At 43.1% G+C, this 20541-nt stretch overlaps 2 protein-coding genes across 4 annotated transcripts in view; both read right to left on the bottom strand.

Annotated features, from left to right (window-relative positions):
- dpp9 (dipeptidyl-peptidase 9) overlaps nt 1–16967 on the bottom strand; it is a 25509-nt gene extending 8542 nt beyond the window's left edge. The window contains exons 1-15 of one of the 3 annotated variants that reach the window (XM_080011654.1): nt 16834–16967; nt 15082–15172; nt 14244–14482; nt 14013–14125; nt 13564–13737; nt 12319–12487; nt 8682–8792; nt 6788–6916; nt 6546–6607; nt 6257–6357; nt 3107–3284; nt 2819–2978; nt 2602–2681; nt 1821–1973; nt 1594–1729 (exon numbers count right to left, since the gene is read on the bottom strand). In XM_080011654.1, coding sequence (XP_079867780.1) covers nt 1594–1729; nt 1821–1973; nt 2602–2681; nt 2819–2978; nt 3107–3284; nt 6257–6357; nt 6546–6607; nt 6788–6916; nt 8682–8792; nt 12319–12487; nt 13564–13737; nt 14013–14125; nt 14244–14482; nt 15082–15137 — 1861 coding nt within the window. In that variant the 5' untranslated portion in view covers nt 15138–15172; nt 16834–16967. Of the gene's footprint in view, nt 1–1593; nt 1730–1820; nt 1974–2601; nt 2682–2818; nt 2979–3106; nt 3285–6256; nt 6358–6545; nt 6608–6787; nt 6917–8681; nt 8793–12318; nt 12491–13563; nt 13738–14012; nt 14126–14243; nt 14483–15081; nt 15173–16833 lie in introns of all 3 variants that reach the window. The other 2 variants (XM_080011653.1, XM_080011655.1) reach the window with 2 other exon arrangements.
- Nucleotides 16968–17486: 519 nt separating this feature from the next.
- On the bottom strand, nt 17487–19626 carry rps15 (ribosomal protein S15). The gene is made up of 4 exons (XM_080010798.1): nt 19566–19626; nt 19079–19164; nt 18682–18916; nt 17487–17655 (listed from the first exon to the last, which is right to left on the bottom strand). The coding sequence occupies exons 1-4, from the start codon at nt 19566–19568 to the stop codon at nt 17542–17544; spliced, it is 438 nt and encodes a 145-aa protein (XP_079866924.1). The 5' UTR covers nt 19569–19626; the 3' UTR covers nt 17487–17541.
- Nucleotides 19627–20541: the final 915 nt, after the last annotated feature.

Below are 20541 nucleotides of genomic sequence, written 5' to 3' on the forward strand. Positions count from 1 at the left end.
CCACTAATAACTAACACTGTGTAGTTCCCCCTCGTGTCACCAAAACAGCTCTGACCATGGAGGCATGGACTCCACAAGACCTCTGAAGGTGTCCTGTGGTATCTGGCACCAAGACGTTAGCAGCAGATCCTTTAAGTCCTGTAAGTTGTGAGGTGGGGCCTGCATGGATCTGGCTTGTTGTTCCAGCACATCCCACAGATGCTCAATAGGATAACCTAACCCCGACCATCCACATGATGTAGAAGAAAACATGATTCATCAGACCAGGCCACCTTCTTCCATTGCTCCATGGTCCAGTTCTGACGCTCACGCGCCCATTGTAGGCTCTGTCAGTGGTGGACAGGGGTCAGCATGGGCACTCTGACCGGTCTACACGTTCTATCATAGCAGCATTTACTTTCCAGCAGTTTCTGCTAGAGAAGCAGTTCTGTGTGACCCTGTCGCCTGTCCTTTCTTAGACCACTTTTGGTAGGTACTAACCACTGCATACCAGGAACACCCCACAAGACCTGCCATTTTGGAGATGCTCTGTGCCAGTTGTCTAGCCACCACAATTTGGCCCTTGTCAAAGTCGGTCAGATCCTGATGCCCATCCTGATCCTGATGATGTTCAGATGCCCATTTTTCCTGCTTCCAAAACATCAACTTCAAGAACTGACTGTTCACTTGCTGCCTAATATATCCCACCCCTTGACAGGAGCCACTGGAACAAGATGAGCAATGTTATTCACTTTACCTGTCAGTGGCTTTAATGTTGTGGCTGATCGGTGTACGAGGACTTTACATTACATTTAGCAGACGCTTTTATCCAAAGCGACTTACAATTGTTCAAACACTGACGGACGCAGCCATCAGGAGCAATTAGGGGTTAAGTGTCTTGCTCAAGGACACTACAGCATGCTAGCAGGAGGAGCCTGGGATTGAACCAGCAACCTTTGGATCACTAGACCACCAGCTCCGCCTGAGCTACCATCCCCATCCCACCTCCGACTTGCTGTTGTGGTGACATTTGGTGAGTTACATGGTGGACCATTAAAACAAAAATAAAAAAAGCGTAATAGTCCGAAAATATGGAGTATAAAATTAATAATAATATACAAATAAAGTGAAGTAAAAATTGTAATAAAAAATGAATCTGTCAAATATATACAAATAAGCCCCCCCCCCAAAAAAAAAAGAATACGAGACAGAAAGAGTCCGACATATAAAGATACAAATATACAAAATGCGATACTATGCACAGGATAACAGATTGTAATGGATTTCTAGGCTATCCATTATAAATATTAATATTGAATATGACTATGTGCTAACTAGCCTATTACAGTATATACAGTATAATATCAGTGTAATTGCACATTGGTTACAATAGTTACAATTTGTACAATAGTTTCCTTCTCTACTTTTTACAAGGCAAGGTTGCTTAATTCCATTTAGTAAAGTCACCTACAAGTATTTTGCAGGTATTTGTTTTATACCCTTTAAGTTTATCGTGATGAACCTCTCTCATACTTCGTTTGAAAACACAGACTTAATTTCACCGCCATTCAGGATTTCTCAGCAAACTCTAAACCCTTGGATGAGTTCTCTTACCTGGCGACTCCATCATACTGGCCCAGAACTCGGGCACCATGTGCAGTGGGTCGCCCTCCGAGCCGGTCAGCTTGTAGACGTGGACGCACGGCGGCGTGCTCACGTTACTGTAGTGACTGACGAACATGTCGAAGTTCTGCGCGGGCAGAGAAGAAAGGAAATGAACTCTCTATTCTATCAACTCCGATTGATGATCACCATTTGTGAGGAAGGATCATGACCGGCACCTGGCTAACGGAGCAGCTGTGGGAGAAGCCGTTCTTGGTCAGTCGGACCACGTCCCCGGGGGACTCGTAGCTGACCACGTACAGGTGGTGCTCCAGAGGCGTGTCTCTGGTGCCCTGGAAGTACACTAGCTTCGTCGCCTCATTCACCCAGATCTGGAGGTAGGGAGGGAGGGATAGAGGGAATTTCTTTTGGTTTAAAACAGTGTAGTAAATAAATCAATTCACGAGAAATCTGAACTCTTAATGCATTCATAATGTAGAGATCATGCTTCTATGTAAACTAAATAGTAATGTATTAGTAATAATAGTATAATATATAAATATTACTATTATTCCAAGTATTGGATCAGTACTCAAAGTGAATACTTCCCTGTGTGCATGCTTTCTATTACATTTGAATCAGACAGAATCCAATGGAAATTTGTGACTCCAAATTGAAAAGCAAAAAGCATTTTACTCTCCAATATGGTATATATATATTTTTTCCCTTTTCAAAATGTCACATTAATCATATATAATGTGTCATGACAAACAAAAGAAAATTATTGTGTAAGCGTTTCTTTATAAAACACATAAAAGGAAAAACAGTAATCAAGAAACAAAAAAGATAAATTACAATTATTTTAATTTGTCATTAATACAATTACAGATAAATAATATATACAAAATTATATAATATATAAGAAAAAAACAAAACAAAACAAAACAAACAAAAAAACAGCTGTGAGGTTTCCAAATGGGTAATTTATAATTTATTTATTATTGATATAACATGTCTGACCTTGGAGCCGTGTCGAGCAAGAACCTCCCACTCTCCACTGGTCAGAGGAAGTTCCTCCTTGATTGCACATTTGAAATCTCCTGCAGAAAACACACACACACACACACACACACACACACACACACACACACACACACACACAGACACGATTACAAAAACACCTCACCAAGACGTGGGCATCCTCAGACAATATGAAATATGAAAGTATGAAACCTACCTTCTATGTGGTGATAGTCGTCTGCCCAGTGGTAGCAGCGCGGTTGTAACAGGGATGTGATTTTATAAAGATGGCTGAAGCCCATTTTAGACTCATTCACCCAAATGAAAGTGAACTCTTCGTCTGTCGTTTGGACGAATGGATAAAAGATATCGTGAACCTGCAGAAAAGGAAAAAGCAAGTGGTCGACTAGTTGCAAGAAATTTGACCTTTATTATTAATATGTCACAACAGACATATTTTGTAATTTACCTCTTGAACGTTATCTGTAACGAGTTTTGAACTCACGTTTATCCAGACGTCGGTCGTCTCCTCGTAAATAATATATGGCTGTGTGTTGCTGGGCAGGGCCTCGAGGCTGTCCAGCCTCTGAGCTGGGTCCTCTGTAACGGGGATGAAGAGGGCCGGGGGCAGGAGAGCCAGCTGGAGTCTCCTCTGGCTGCGGTCCAGCAGCACTGCCCAGCCGCTAGATAGACACAGGGAGGAGGACACCATGATGGATGAGCTGATTGGTGTTAAAGTGGAAATTCATAGCATTGTCTGTGTTGGCCCGATCAGTACATTCATGCCAGGAAAGCCGGAACCCACCGCTAGGGGTGCAACAGATCAACACAAAACTCACTGTTCAGACCATATCACTGTATTCTGTAAAACACAAACAAGGAACTTTTGCCCATGTTCTTAAATGAAAGCAACATTCAAGATGTCCAATGATTAAATAAAATCTTAAAATATGCAATACTCAATTGTTAAATCAAGGTGCAATATGAAAAAATATGATTAGATCCGCCCTCAGTAACTAGCTGTACCAATAAGTAACCAATATCATGCAAAATTTCTCACGTTCATAACAAATCACATTTCATGAAAATCTGAATTTAATTCAGAATTAAACGGGTTACAGTCAATTTTGTAGAGAAGTCTGCATCTCTCAATACACATTGTGTTTGTTTACTAGCGGTATTGACCGCTCCATTATGGCGGACATGCATAGCGGCGACATTGGTTACATCCACAGCTTATTGACAACATGTCGTAAAGCAGCAGCAACATAGCGCGATATACCATGAGCCAGTCATTGCGCTTCAGAGTAAAACAGCACACATCTGTCTTGTTTATCTGCTTTTCATTGCAATTCTGCAATCAAGATTTAGGGAATTATTACTTTAAAAAGTAACAGCGACAGTAAAACTTTCACTTTGATGGTTAAATTTTGCAATTAATCCTCGACTACGTTCCGTTACACCACTATCTGCCACCAACAATGGAAACGGCATATAGCAAATGTAGGGGAGCAAAACACAAATAACGTAAACACAGTTAAACAAATACAGTGGTACCTTGAGTTACGAGGGCACTCACAAACGAGTTTTCCGAGTTACGAGCCGTCGTTCCGTCGATTTTTTGTATTGATTTGCGAGCAAAAATGTGAGTTACGAGGAGCGAGCTTCAGGTGCCGCCGCTGGTGGGCGTGGCGAGCGAATGCGGTCAGCATCCCGCATCTCACTCCTTCCCTTCACATGGTTACCTGAGCGTGGAAGCATCTCCTTTGTGTTTTGTGCTCGCGATTTGTGCTTTTTGTGCAGTTATTTTGCCAATTTTTTATTTATTTTTTTCGAACCATGGGTCCGAAAAAAGTAAGAAGAAGCAGCGGATGATGTCCATTGACTTAAAGCACAAAATAATAGAAAAACATGAGCAAGGTGTGCGTGTGATGGAATTGGCAAGGCAGTACAAGCGTAGTACTTCTACGATGTGAACCATACTGAAGTAGAAGAAGACGATAAAGGGTATTACGCCAGGCAAGGGCGTTAAAATAATGTCTAAGCTGCGGACCGCTGTCCATGAAAAGATAGAGAATCTGCTGTTGGTGTGGTTGACGGAGAAGCAGCTCGCAGGAGGGTATCATCTGCGAGAAGGTAAAATTGATCTACACATTCTCTTTTATTGTGTTTTATTATGTTTTTATCCAATATTTGTTATTTATAAATACATTTTTCTTATTTAAAAACATGTAACAAAAAAAAATTGGGGTGTTTTTTTGGGGGCTGGAACGGATTAATGGCATTTCAATTAATTTCAATGGGGAAAACTGATTTGCTATACGAGCAGATTGAATTACGAGCTCTATCACAGAATGAATTAAACTCAAAAGTCAAAGTACCACTGTACCAGATTTTTTTTTACATCATAATCTTACGGATTACCACTTTAAAACAGAGGCTCATGTGATACACCAATCAGCCACAACATTAAAGCCACTGACAGGTGAAGTGAATAACATTGCTCATCTCGTTCCAATGGCTCCTGTCAAGGGGTGGGATATATTAGGCAGCAAGTGAACAGTCAGTTCTTGAAGTTGATGTGTTGGAAGCATGAAAAATCTGAAAAGATCTGAGTGACTTTGGCCCAAAAATGGTCCAAGGAAGGACAACCGGTGAACCGGTGACAGGGTCATGGGCGCCCAAAGCTCATTGATGCGTGTGTGGAGAGTACTGTAGAGAATACTGTAGCACTGTAGCACAAATTGCTGAAAAAGTTAATGCTGGTTATGATAGAAAGGTGTCAGAACACACAGTGCATCACAGCTTGCTGCATAGCTGCAGACTGGTCATAGTGTCCATGCTGACCCCTGTCCACCACCGACGGCACCTACAACGGGCATGTGAGCGTCAGAACTGGACCATGCAGCAATGGAAGAAGGTGGTCTGGTCTGATGAATCATGTTTTCTTCTACATCATGTGGATGGCCGGGTGCATGTGCCTCGTTTACCTGGGGAAGAGATGGCACCAGGATGCACTAGAGGAAGACAGCGAGCCGGCCGAGGCAGTGCGATGCTCGGGACAATGTTCTCCTGGGAAACCTTGGGTCCTAGTGTTCATGTGGATGTTACTTTGACACGTACCACTTACCTAAACATTGTTGCTGACCAAGTGCATCATCTTCATGGCAACGGTATTCCCTGATGGCTGTGGCCTCTTTCAGCAGGATAATGACCCTGCCACACTGCAAACTTGTTCAGGAATGGTTTGAGGAACATGACAGAGTTCCAGGTGTTGACTTGGTCTCCAAATTCCCCAGAGCTTAATTTGATGGAGTGTCCGTGGGATGTGCTGGAACAAGCTCGATCCATGGAGACCCCACCTCACAACTTACAGGACTTAAAGGATCTGCTGCTAAAGTCTTGGTGCCAGATACCACAGGACACCTTCAGAGGTCTTGTGGAGTCCATGCCTCGATGGGTCAGAGCTATTTTGGTGGCACAAGGGGGAGCTACACAATATTTGGCAGGTGGTTTTAATGTTGTGACTGATAGGTCTATAATGCAAGGTTGGCTATCGACATTAGATGCCACCAACTTCCTACTGACAGATCTCAAATTGGAAACAATCTTAAAATTTGGAATTCTTCTCCTTTGTTTTTGCCACAACCCTTACTATTTGCCGTCACTTGTCCATCCTGCCCTGGCGATGTATTCCGTCCCAGGGAACAACGTGTTGAAGGGGAGAACTAGCTCTTTGTCTTGTGTGCTGATAATCTGCAGGAGCACACACACACACACACACACACACACACACACACACACACACACACACACACACACACACACACACACACACACACACACACACACACACACACACACACACACACACACACACACAGGTCAACAGATGAGTGAGTATTGTGGTGAGTGAGGGAGGGGTGTCCATGAAAGAGTCTTACTCTGCCTTGATGATCTGTCTTGATCGCTGCCAGTTTAAGGGTGGCCTGTGGATTTTTGCTACCTGTATAATATAAATAAATAAATATATATAAGGGTTTCAGGTTTGAAAACGGAATGTCAATCTACAGAAACAAAGTAAAATTAATTTGATTTTGATGAGAAAATCCTTTCAAAGAATGAAAGCCTTTATTATATGTATGTGCGTGTGTGCGCGTGTGTGTGAGAGATCGGTTATAAAGACCTGTGCGGGGATATCTGTATGCATCTGCTTTCCTCTCCTCCAGCGCTGGAGAGGGGACGTGTATAATCTCTACTTCACTCTCATCCACCTCCTCGTACAGGAGGTAAAGGGTCTTCCCTCCATCAGGGTCTGGGGTAAAGGGAAGGAAGAGGAGAAGTGATCTGAGTCACTGCCTTCACTGGAAGGAACACGTGCGGGGACCGCTGATGTAGGCCATGGAGGTCTGCATCTGAGCAGTGCTTTTGTTCTTTTAGTAGGATTTTTTGATTTTCATTAGGATTCAAATGACTGAAAAAAATGAATTGCTGCGAAAGGAAATGTAATGTTAGGCATGTGAAGCTTTATCACAAAATACCTTTTATTCTGAGGACAGGACAACTCAGTACAGCATCCTGGTCTAGCTAAACAACTCCTCTGCACTCAAACACCGTTGGGTAAATACTATTGGAATCTTTCTCTGCGTTTCTCTGGTAATACTCCACATGTATTCAGAGAGGTGAGCTCTGAAACTGATCCCTCAGAGCGGGGGCGGAGAGAGAGAGAGGGCGAGTCTCTTCATTTGTAATGTTCATTGTCTAAGTCTTCTTGTATTGCATATAGAGAAACTACTGCAATGTTTTCCCTCTCATTGTGACTTCATGTGTACTTCTAACCATCATTGTGAAGCGTATTGTCTGAATCAACTACAGCTACAGAAATGGAATTACTTTCATATTATTTAATATGGAATTGATTTTGTTTCCTTAGTTTCTCACTTGTTTGGAAAAAGTGAAACGTAAATGTAACTGGTGCGTGCGCATTGGGCGCGGTCCTTCAGTGGTGGGGAGCGGATACACTACTCTGGCTCGGAGGCCGGCTTGTTACGGTGCTGAATTAGCTCGAAGCCTGGTGAGAACCCCTAGTGGGGGGGTTCTCCGGTCGCGGAGCGAGGTCCCTGCACTCAAAACATTTCATGGTCCCACATGCCGGAAAAAAAAGTCAATAACTTCTTTATTTTGGATTCTAAATGGGATGTGAAGTGGTCTAATGATGCACGGATATTCCTGTCTATTTACGCGCCAACATCCGCAGTGGAAAAGAGGCATCAGAGAATAGTGATTGAGTGGGTTTTTTTTTATTTCTCCTCCAGACAGCGGTGTGTGCGCCGATCGAAATGAGGGTTTCGATTTCAAACTTCTAAATCACAAGCAGGTTCATGTGGGGGTAGTGTTTTCCAAAAGGGAGAGGGAGCGAGTGTGCACATGCACTGCTGTGTGCTGCAGGAGCGTTCCTGAAAATGGCGACCTTGCATAAGATTCGGAGGGTCTCACGAAACCCTGCGGTGCAATGAAAGTGATGAAAGATTCCATGAATCGAAATGAAAGATCCCACTTCAGCCAGCGCGCGTCGGGCGAGGTGGGGGCTTGGACCTACCTCCGTCTTCTGGCGTATATTTACTGACTCGCAGTGCCGGAAAGGCTACCTGTAAATTACGGGGAACTGCGTGTGAAAAGGGCTTACAATCGAAAAATCCAATCGAATCATGGATTTGGAGAATCGTGACACCCCTAATCACGACTAAAACAAACACAAACGTGTTTGTTGTCGTCAACAGGATTAGCCGTCTCAGTATTCCAATTTCCCAGAATGCAATGTTTTCAATTGAATTCCAATAAGTAACCAGTATCATGTTCAATTTCTCACATTTATAACAAACCAAATTTCATGAAAAAATTAAGCAGTCGATTTTGTAGAGAAGTTTGCATCTCTCAATGTACACTGCATTTGTTTTCTCGCGAATCTTGACTACAAGTACATTGACAAGAGGAAGTATCACAATATATTCCAGTATAGATCTTTTGTCCCACCCCTAGTGTGTGTGTGTGTGTGTGTGTGTTAGGAATGATGCACTGACCTTCTACCGCCGAGGGGCTCCACCAGTAGCCAGTGAAGCGGTCAAACTCCTCCTGGATGACGAAGGTGGCCACACCTGCAGACTTGGGGTCCTCCTTGACGTTATCGAGACCTGAAAGAAGAGCTACGGATCAGAACGGGGCGGAAATAAGACAAGCCGGACAGTTCATTCCACTCACATTCTTTAGAGGTCTTCTAATTCTTTTTCTCTCAAAAGGGATGAGGGTGAACTGATGCCGATCTGGATGGAATTCGCCACACACACTAACAATTTGAGTTCCACATTCCCAAGAAAATGCCACTCTTCACGAGGCATTGCTGTAATTGTTCAGTTTGAATACCCGTGTCTTAGAGCCCTAAACTGATACCAGACGTCAGTCTGATACTAGGTAGAAATAGGTCACCATGAGAAAGAATATATAAAAATACATACAGCTATAGGCAGCAATGCACGGTGTCCAGTTTATGCCATGGGCACACTATGACTTTCTATCGTCAGATCTCTGTACTGTTCACACTACACAACTTTCTGTCTTGTGATTGGGAATTCTGCAGTCTTGTGGATTCACACTACATGACTGATCGGTGACAGGAGGTCACACGATACAAAATCTTTCATCGGGTCGTCAAACTATGTTTTGTCACGAAAACACACGTGAGTACTGACAGCGGATTATTTATTTTTTATTCGATTCTTGATCACTGTATAAAAATGAAAAGCAGAATTTTATTTTTAGAAAGATTAAAAAAAGTATGAGATATTGATGAGAAAACACCCTACATTAAACGTAATAGTACTAGCCATACGTTAACACACCGATAGTCTGCCATTGTTTGCCCTCTCATATTGACCCCGGCACAGATCCTGTGTGGAGCAACCAACGGACAACAACCCCAACGGAGTCCAGATTGCAGCACAGCGCGCACCACGTCCCATGTGAAATGCCCCCCAGAGCAACACCTGCACATAATTATGCTGTATATCATATTGGATGATGATGTCACAGAGTGCCCTGCTTTGTTGAGTGGGTTGATGATGTCACAAAGTACCCCACTCCACCACACCTGGTACCTTCACTAGTCTACTGCCAGAACGTTGGCTCTGGAAAAACGGTTTATTTATAACTACTCCTCCAAAAATAGTCCGATTTGGATAAAACTTGGACCATGCTGTGTGGGGACTGCCCCAAACACAAATCTCATATAATATGAGATATGAGAGAATAATATGTCTCCGAGTTTACAGCTCTGCAGGCTGGACCCCTGAATACAGCTGCAAGCCGCAATATGCGGGTCCATGGTAGCCAGTCCTTTGTTTAAGTTCAATGGTCAATGTGCCTTGGCTCTCTGTGTCTTGTGACTACAGAAGTTAATTCGTTCCGGCCTGGTTACAGTATATCTATGATCGGGCGGGGTTTGCGCCTGTGGGCGGGTTTCCTACGCAGCAACTAACGGCGGTTATCATTCAGAAGTAGGGCTGCAGGATTATAGCTAAAATGATAATCACAACTACTTTAGTCAATATTATGATTACGATTATTAATCCATATTGGGGAACAATTATTTTATAAAATATATATATATTTATATAAATAAATAAACTAAGGTAAGTGGTTGAACAGACTTCAATTGTAGAGGATATATAATGAAATGAATTGTTTGTAGTGGGCTACACCAAAAATACAGAAAGAATGAAAATATTGCAAAACATATACAGAATAAATACATGTTCTTTGCATTTTGTAATTGTTTATGGTTATTGTTACCAGTAATTATAATTCAGAAACTTTGTTTACATCAATATCTCTGGAATGATGTTATTGGGTTTTTGTTTTGTAGACTTACTAAAGTAATACTTTAAATAATACCTGTCATTTTGTAACTTTGTATGGTTAAAAGTGCGTACCTTAAATTCCTTTAGTTAAAGTCCAATCGCGACTATTTCTCCAGGGTGTATGGATTATTTACTTTGCCTCACATGGATAATTGTGATCAGACGAAAAACAAGGGCAAATTGCACTTAGCTGAAAGTACAATGGCCGAACAGGCCAATTGGAGCCAGAAACGCCGCTTGCCAGAGGAGACACTCCACGGAGAGCCTAGCTATCTCCTCCGGTATATTTTATAAGTGCATAAGTTCACTCATAACAGCCTTGTAGACTGCAGCGCTATCACGTGATCTGTGTAAGCATGCGCGGAAGGAACTATACGTCTGCGCGTGGTGGCGCCATCTTGGTGAGGTAGTGATTGTTTGATCACAAACGCCATCCACAATATTGAACCGATCTGGATGAAACTCGAACGACGCCAAGTTGGAACTGCACCGAATGCACATCTTATTCAGATTGTCTGTAGGTTTGTCGGATCCATGACATTCGTCAAAGTCTGACATCAGTTACATCTACACGTGCCGCCATCTTGGTGAGGTCACAATTGTTGACCAATCACTAGACTGCAACGCTATCATGTGACCTGCGCCCACCGCCACTTGCACATACACATTCGTTGCAAGGGTGATGAAACTCGAACGACGCCATGTCAGAACTGCCCTGAATACACATTTTATTCATCTTGTCTGTGAGTGCGGGAGATCCATGACATCCACACACCACTGACGTCAGTTTTCCATCAACAAAAACAATGGGGCTGGAACCCGAAATATAGCTCCAGGTAGCAATGCACGGGGTCCAGTTAAGTCGCATTAGTCAGGAATAACAATTTTTCCGAGTTCCCCTGAAACATAGCATCACTTGCAACCGACACAAATTAAAATTTTCTGAGTTCCCATGGAACGCAGCATCAGTTGCTGCTGTCTCTTGTCTCGACCTGGCGAAGATCCTGCGCAGAGCAACCAACCAATCTGTTCTCTCTGCTTGGACAGTTAATAAACTGCTTGTATTTCGGTAGTTTGTGTCTTATATTCCCTTGTGTGTTGCGCAATGATGTCGCAGTGACAGAGTGACGATTGTCCAGTCGGTACTCTGCAGTTTTCACGTGACCGTTTGGTGCCGTGTCGGGTGAATGATGACGCAGTGACAACTCTCTGTGACCGATTCGTTTTCCGAGTTCTCGTGAGACGCAGCATCGGCTCCGGCCGTCTCTCGTTTCGACACGGCACAGATCCTGCTCGAAGCAACCAAAACACACCAATGGGGTCTAAACTGCAGCGCACCTCACCCCACTCGAAAGCCTCCCCAGAGCCCCACTCTGCACATATATAACAAAAGTGCCAAGCTCCACCTTCCCAGCCCTAACCGCTCTGCCAACCAAGGTCCCTTCATTCGGCTACTTCCGGTAGGTTGGCTCTGCGTCCTTCAGAAAATTCGGAAGAACATTCCTGCTCTAAATATAGAGCGATGTGAATCAGATTTGGACCACAAAATGTCTGGACTGCCCCGAATACAGCAACACTTCATTCATGTCCGTGGGTTTGGTTCAACAACTTGATTATCTGCCTTTATGCATCACTTGGAAAATATTTTTACAAATCCCCTGTACAAAATATTCCCCTTTGTATAAGTCTCATAAAGAGAGAATTTTAGAAAAATAAATAAAAATAAAACATTAACCAATCCATAATCCAATGACATGTGCTTCTTGCAGCCCAAATGCATCCAAACAAGCCTGGCGGCCCATACCTTTGTGGCAGTAGGTGAGCCTCCTTTCCTCGCCTGTTTTGATGTTGGCCATCCACAGGTCGTTGCTGTTGATGAATGCGATGAAGTCGGGGTGTCCGGGGCAGATCTTGGGGTCCATACGGGTCCCTGAGCACTGGGTCTTCACCTCCACAGGCTTTATAGGAGCAGACTGCTAAAACCAGCATACATACTCTCAGGGGCACTTTTACTGCTTCACTTTAGGGAAGCACTTAAAAAAACACTTGTAAAAAATCCTACCTTTTATTCATGGCTTTATAGGAAAGTGAAATATGCTGAAAATATTCACGTTTACTCAATTCAGCTTGCTCTGAATTGCTCTGTCATCGAAACTAGAGTTCCCTGAACAGATTTTTTACTTCAAGGGGATGTTCCCGTTTTTTGTCTATCTTACCCAGATTCAGACGAGTAGGTCAATACCAATTTCAACCCTGTTTGTCCAGTTCATGTTAACTGTGCTTGCTCAATGCATGGCTTAAGATGAGATCGACGAACCTAGCGCCTGTGAAATTAAGGAAATACACCTTCTAACGTCTCAAAAGCTGATTTCAACAATACATCTTGCGTTTTTCACTATTTTTGACTATCCATCCACTGGGAGCAAATCAGCTGTGAAGCTCCGTTTCAAGTGAGTTGGGGGATGCCAGTAGGCTTGGGCAGAATAACGATTAAATCGTCAATTGACTCCATCCATCGCGATTGACACTGATGACAGACGATTTTTTTTTTTTATCTGCCAGGAAAAGTCAAAGCATTGAAAGTGTAAGTACAGTTTACCGCGTTCTGAAACTGGAGCGGAGAAGGAGAGAGGGGAAGAGAAGGGGCATCAGGACGCCCGTGATTTGCGCTCCGCTGTGATCACGTCGTGAGTGCACCGTGGACACGTTCCTTACGAATATGCATATCTTGCCCAGACAATCCGCTACCTCGATGCCCATTTACGCTCATAAAAAAACCTGCGCCTGATAAAAAAAAAGGGCACAGTGGGGCATCAAGGGGCAAAGGGTCAGGTGCTCGGGCACTTTTGCATGATTGCCCAAGCCGAGTTGCCAGGTACAAACTGCAATGCCTTGCACCCAAACATTACCATCAACAAAACTCATCTGGCCGAACTGGCAACCCTACAGCTGGTATTGATCTTCTCGTCTAAGTTTGAGGGATACGATTTTCCAAATTTCCGCCCCCCCCCAAAACTGTAGTCTCCCTTTTAGAGAGCGAGATACTCACAATGAAGCCATTGTTGCCTCCGTCCTGACAGTAGAACAGACTGTTGCTGGCCTGGAAGAGGAACAGCCCCGTCTTGGCGTGGTAGTCGTAGGACGTGATGCCAAACGCTCCCAGGCGCTTGCGCTCCCTCAGCAGCTCCTCTTCTCGAGAGTAGGCGCCCTGGTGCGGCGTGGCCTGGCAGGAACCAGGAATCATAAACACACGTCACATATCGAATGGAGCAGGAATGTTTCGACTTTAAGACTTTATTTTACATATTGGGCTGATTGTTGACTTAACAAGGTTCACTGTAAGATTTACCCAAGCACCGCTGCATAATCTTAAGAGTTTACAGACAATATTTTGAGACCAACTAAATATTAGAAGGCAATACCCACAAGGAATTCATATTGCAACATTTTAGGTACTTAAATATAATAATACAGCTTGGTGATGGCAAGGATGCTCACCTGAAAGTGATCCAGCATCTGTTTCCATGACAACACCAGGAGGGCCTCTTTGCGGACCTTTTTCGGGATTTCCGAGTAGAGCAAGGAGTTCTCTCTGCTTCCGTAAGGCATTCCTGGTTTTGGGCAGAGGCAGAAGTCAGCGGACAAGAATTGTCAGTTTGGAGTAAAGCCCTTCGGCTCCGGCAGGGCGGAGCTATTTGAGTACGGGAGGACAGAGGACGGCCAACTCACCGAGGTAGTAGAGCCGATGGGAGTGGGAGCCACTCTCGTCCTTTTTCTGCACAAACTGGAAGTCATGGGGTGCCTTGTTGGCAATCATGCCCGAGTACTTCCTGCTGCAGTGGATGATGTCGCGGAGGCCGTCCCAGGAGTGCTTCTCCACGTAGAACTGAGACGGGACATCCTCCATCTCTACCACCTCCGTGCTGTCCGAAAGGCCATCCACCGCCGTCATGCTCACAGTAACACAGCTGGAGGAGGGGGTTAATACATGTTTAATGAAAACATGTAGGGGGGTCACAGCACAAATATGTGTAGATGTTAAACAAAAGAACACTGGCTTTAAGTTTTATAAGTACATGAATAGAAGTCCCATTAAGTAAATATTTCAAATTTTTCTTTATTTTAACACAAGTTCACTCATTTTACACGAACAACTCCACTCTTTTAGTATATAGAATGATGTGGGTTGTACAAACTCAATATTTTTACTTATGGTTACAAAACCTTATAAAGGATTTTTGTGATTGAATAAAATATTTCCATATTCGCACCACCTTGTAAAATCTCATAGCATAAATGTAATATTTCATGATGCAGACCATAAAATGCAATATAGTAAGTAGTAATAGTTCAAATTTCAATGAGGCAAGGTAACTTCTTTAATCTTGAACTTCCTCATCATTTCTAACAGTGTAGCTGCAAATGTATTCATCATATGGTCAACAAATAACACCCTGAAACCACGTCCGAGATATCACTCAGGAAAATTATGCAAAAGCATTTGCATAATTTGCAGAGACACCTTCCTCTAAAAACGAGTGCTAATGGTATGTGGAGCGCCCCGTACCTTTTCCAGATACCCTCTGTATTGTCGCAAAGCTTGACCTTCTTGACTCTATGCATTCACTGGTCGGCACACCGCACCGCGACTCTGCAACCTACGAACAGCAAACATGTTTAACTCTGCGATGGGGTCCACTTTTACAGCGTTGAATGGTAATATTTTGATACAAGAAAACGCAAACGCATGTGTCAACACCACAGCAAGGGAGAGATTAAGGAGACAGGGGGGAGCATCCATTGGTTGTAGTTGCTTTTGTTGCTGTTTTTGTTGTTGTTTTTGTTGTTGCTGCTGCTGCTTTTGTTGTTGCTGTTGTTTCAGGGGCATTCTTTTGACATGACCAGCCGACAAATGTGTTCTTTTTTTATTTTTTCTTAAAGCGCATTGTGTTGCCCTGGTATGAAATGCGCTTTATAAATAAAGTGTGACTAACATTTCTCAGGCTGTCACGATCATGACATCTACAAATAACAAATAAATATACACAATGCAAATAACTGCGATGGACAATTAAAAAATAACATTTGTGTTAATAGATACACACATGACCATGACCATACATGACATTGGAACATGGGAATATAAAATCAGGTAGGCTGTTCATTGTCCTCAATGCATCTGATGGAAACGCACGTACTTCGCGTTCTATTTATTATCGGCTCAATATTCCCCGTGAATTTGGACAGCAACGTATTCATGATATACGATTTCGCAAAAACATCACAATCTCCTCAAATAATTGCGATCAGTCGATGGGACACCTCTTAATTCACAAATGTCAGCGTTCTCCATATGGGAAGGACCTAACCATACATAATGCAACCACATTTGCCTATTTGTTCAGTTGCATCAGTGTGGATTTGATGAGATCTCAATGCGTTTTGGTGTTGGACATTTGTAGTGGTGTAAGCTTAGAAAATCTATAGGTATCGGTCGTAACTCCGGGCTCAGTGAACGTAAACAAACACATCCAGTGTGATCGCACCAAAAGACGCGAATGTGTTGATGATGCACTTTCAGACATTTCAAATTCCACCCACAGCCATTAAATCAATCACCGTCATCCCCACGGAGCGGGAGCGGCTGAGGAAAAATGGGTGAGGAATACATGGTGGCGAAGGGTGGAAAATGAGATAAAAACAGAATGTAAACTCCTGGAAAGTGTTTGAAAACAGGAAGTGCGGTGTTGGAAAAAAGGAAGTGGAGCTAGTGATTGACCACTATCAAAAGCCTCCCGTGGACACCAAACTCACAAACACCACTTACATGTGTAAAGAATGTGTTAGAAATAAAGCATACACATTTATATATGCTGTAACTTACATAAGCCGTATCGATGAAGAGCAAATACATTTGTTGTACGGACCACCAATAATCGTTAGCGTGGATGCTATGTGGGTGGATAACCAACACAGTGGAATAGTAAATGACCGGCACTACAATAACGGTTAGCTCGTTAGCGCGTTAGCTTAAAACAAATCTTTGTTCTCGTATGTCAGATAAATGGCGGAAGCTGCGTTGTAGTTAGCTGTCTACTGTCATTTCTTTCAAGACTATTTTGAACCGAGTCTGTCAAAGGGTACAAATAAGCACGGCTCCGGCTTAGATACATTTTGACGTGACAGCTCTGCCCTGTCACCCCGAGCTAGCTAGCTCGGCTAACTAGCCGTGGGCTAGCGGCTACTGGTTTCATTATCCAGAGCGGACACCTTTACCACGGGTCACTCGGAAACAATCTGAAGGGCGGTGAGCACTTACCGATCTGGCCCTTGTTTTTCCACCAGAATCTGTACGCCCTTCTAGCTTGGTATCAGTAAACAAACGATGCATGTACTAAAGGTTGTATCCATGGCCCAGACTGCGGCCGGACGCAGAATGTAGCTTGCTCCGAGACCGCGGCGGAACTTTCCGCTGGGGTCGCTATTGCAGTCGGTACCGTTTGGGTGCGACACAGACACTGACGTCGCGGTGGAGAAGCGGCGCCCCGCGCTGCAGTGGCGGTTCATGGTAGATCACTGAGGTCACTTTCCCTCTTATCTGCAACTAAACCACATATTAAATAGTACATTATGAAATCTAATTTTGAGAACCCCCCCAACCCCCCCCCCCACAAAAAAGGCGCTGATGCATTCACTAATAACTTGTATTGACATGTAAAATCCAATGTGATCTAGTTGGTAACACTGCTCAGGTTTATGGGATGTTCAGAATATTCAAACGTCAATTACTCATCTCTTCATTGTTATCAAAGCAACGTGATAATATCCTGTCAAGTCACAGATCTCCATAACTGCATTTATTTATATTATTTACTTCATGTTACAAACTAATAAATATGATATATAAAAACAAATCATTTACCATGATTCATTTTTGACATTGGCCTTAAAGAATTGCAAGTCAGACAAGTGTGGGGGAACCCTTTTTTTTTTTTTTTTTTTTATTCATACAAAGAAAACAGCCATTCTACTTCAGCGGGATGAAACGTGAAGAGTGAGTAGCTCCAATACCGGGGCGACCATGCTTGACCGGCTTGTAGGTGATGGAGAACTCCCCGAGGTAGTGACCGCACATCTCAGGCTGCAGAGGGACAGACAACAGCTTAATGGAACAGGATACCAATAGAGCAGCATCATTAGGTCATCAAAATATTGATCAAAATCCAATTTTCAAATAGACAGCTAATGGTCAAGACAAGAGCATGCATTTATATTTTATATAGAGGGTCACACCATACTTCAAGTTGTGGGATCTTGAGCGCATGCATACATACATAAATACCTACACATATATTAAACCAATAAAATAAGCAAGCATCTGTTCCCTGTATTAAAAAAAAAAAAAAAGAATCACATCTACGGTTGCGTTTTAGTCAAGAGTTCAAATTCTCTTGACCAAAAGTAATTTCTCCTCGCATTAATTAAGACCCAATACTACAAAAGCTGCGTGCCTGTCCCAACAAACTACGGCGCTGTATTTTTCAGCTTTGCCATCACTCATGACAAACTAGAAAAATTATGTTGGGGGAAAAAAAATTGAACCATGTTAATTCTGAGGACAAATAGTTCTTCATGTGGAATTCCAAATGTATTTATTTATTATTAGTTTAGTAGTCACTATTAGTTTAATGATCATCTTATCATTTAAGACCAACTCCTGTGTTTTCTACTGGGTGATAGATAACCTATACCAGTGCCAGACAGTCACTTTTAGAATTTGTCAAGTTGGCAACCATGCATCAGCTTTTTCGTTGCCAATACCAACAAAATTGTATCGAACTGTAACCATTTCATATTTCAGTGACTATGAGCCTACATAAGTATAATCCACGTTTTGATTCTCATTTGTTTTATCAGTTTCTTAGTCAAAGTGGGTGATAATGGGGCAACCAGACACCACACAAGATTGTTGACCATGGCCCAAATCTGGCTGCTTGGGCAACCATTACCATCGGGCCCTGCTGTCAACAGCCTATTCAGGTGAACATGGAAGCACTAACTTTTGTACCGGCGCTACAACCCAACACGACATTGGTGCTATTACAGTTACAGATGACAACCCGTTGAACACTTTATTTGAAAAAGTGCAGATATATATGCGTCTCACCTTGATTTCAACCTGGTTGAAGGTCTTGCCGTTGTAGACTCCGACCATGGAGCCGACCATCTCGGGCAGGATGACCATGTCTCTCAGGTGGGTCTTGACCACCTCCGGCTTCTCCATCGGTGGGGCCTCCTTCTTGGCCTTGCGCAGGCGCTTCAGGAGGGACTGCTGCTTGCGGCGCAGACCACGGTTCAGCCTCCTCCTCTGGCGGGCACAGTACAGCTGCATCAGCTGCTCACTGGGACAGAGGAGGAGGAGGAGAATGAGGCAGATATAGCCAGGGGTGATCTTGGCCGGTAGGATGGTGCAGTATCACGATGGGGACAGTTGAATACCTTGATAGACGTATGTGATTAACATTAAAAACCTTATGAACCAGAAGATCCAATGAGCAACTCACTAGGACATGTCCAGAAGCTGGTCCAGGTCCACACCCCTGTAGGTGAACTTCCTGAAGGTACGCTTCTTCTTGATCTCAACATCCGCCTGTGGGAACCATATTGACCGCCGTTCAGAAACAGCGCCACAGCTTCACACGGTTAACATTTAACACATAGCAACAGCGAACACTTCATTATTTGGCCATTTTAGAGACAACAGCAGCTACTGACAATGAGTTACTCGAGCCGGTTTTTAAAACGTGAGCAGTGTGTGTCAATTGAGGGTACAACATTGGTTCGGATTGCTGGGTTAGCTTAACTACTATGGGTGAGAAAATACTGTAAAATGGCGTCTTAAGACTCCGTATCGTGGGATAATTCTCCGTTCGGGTGTTTGTAAAGGTGCTTGACAATTCGACGCGATGTTCGGTTGACATCGCGAATATTAGCCCGCTCGAGATGGAAGTAGATGTTTATTATCAGACTCCAGACCGCCAGCGCACCTACCATATTGCCTGGTGTTCCGGGGGAAAAGAACCTCCGCAAGTCTCGTTGGGCCAGATATCGCGAGAATCGGACTGTGCTTCCGGTTCACGGGTGTCATTTCCGGTCACGACACGCAACTCCCGACCTTTCCCAGCAGATGGCGGATTTAGCCCATTTTTCCACACAGTTATTCAACGTTTATTCTACCGGGAGTGGATCGTTCGTTTTAAATCGACCGAAGTCCTCGATAGACGTTCAACATTTACTCAGAGGGGCCTCCACGAGAGGTTTGTTTCTTCAGGCGGACACGAGTTTGCAAATTTTCCGGCAGCATCGTTGGGAACAGTTAAACATATCAAATCCATTCACTGCGATTTATTAAAATAGTATTAGAGTATAATATCACAGCATATTATTATCGTATACTAATTATAATTGTATAAATAATATTTGAATACATATAATGTATGAACATTTATTTGTATGCAGATTATTTCATTCTTCAAGATTCAAGAGGTTTATTTGTCACATACATATACATACCTTCATACATACAGTATATGCAGTGAAATGTCATTGCAATGCACCCGGTGATCACACACAATATGTTCTGGACTGAACACAATAGCTACCTAAGACAATTCTTTTCGAGACAATTTTACAATTATAACATTATCCAAGATCCGAGAGGTTTATTCATCATACACATATACATACTTTCATACATGTATGCAGTGAAACGCCTTCGGGGTCTAGCATCCGTTATTTATTTCTACTTTAATAATTGACTTTCTAACTTTCTCAAATGTAATGATTTATAAAATAACCCACTTATTTTCACACACCTTGTCAGTTCAGCTGTAAATTTCAGCGGTGTCCCTGGTGTGTAATATCATAAATGTTGTGTATAATAATATGTATAATGCTGATAAACCCTTCAGGACAGGTTTCTGATTTGTCTTGCTCAATATGACACTTATTAACTATTATCCAGTCA

This window comes from Zeus faber, assembly GCF_960531495.2.
Source record: "Zeus faber genome assembly, chromosome: 12".
In the NCBI taxonomy this organism is placed as follows: domain Eukaryota; kingdom Metazoa; phylum Chordata; class Actinopteri; order Zeiformes; family Zeidae; genus Zeus; species Zeus faber.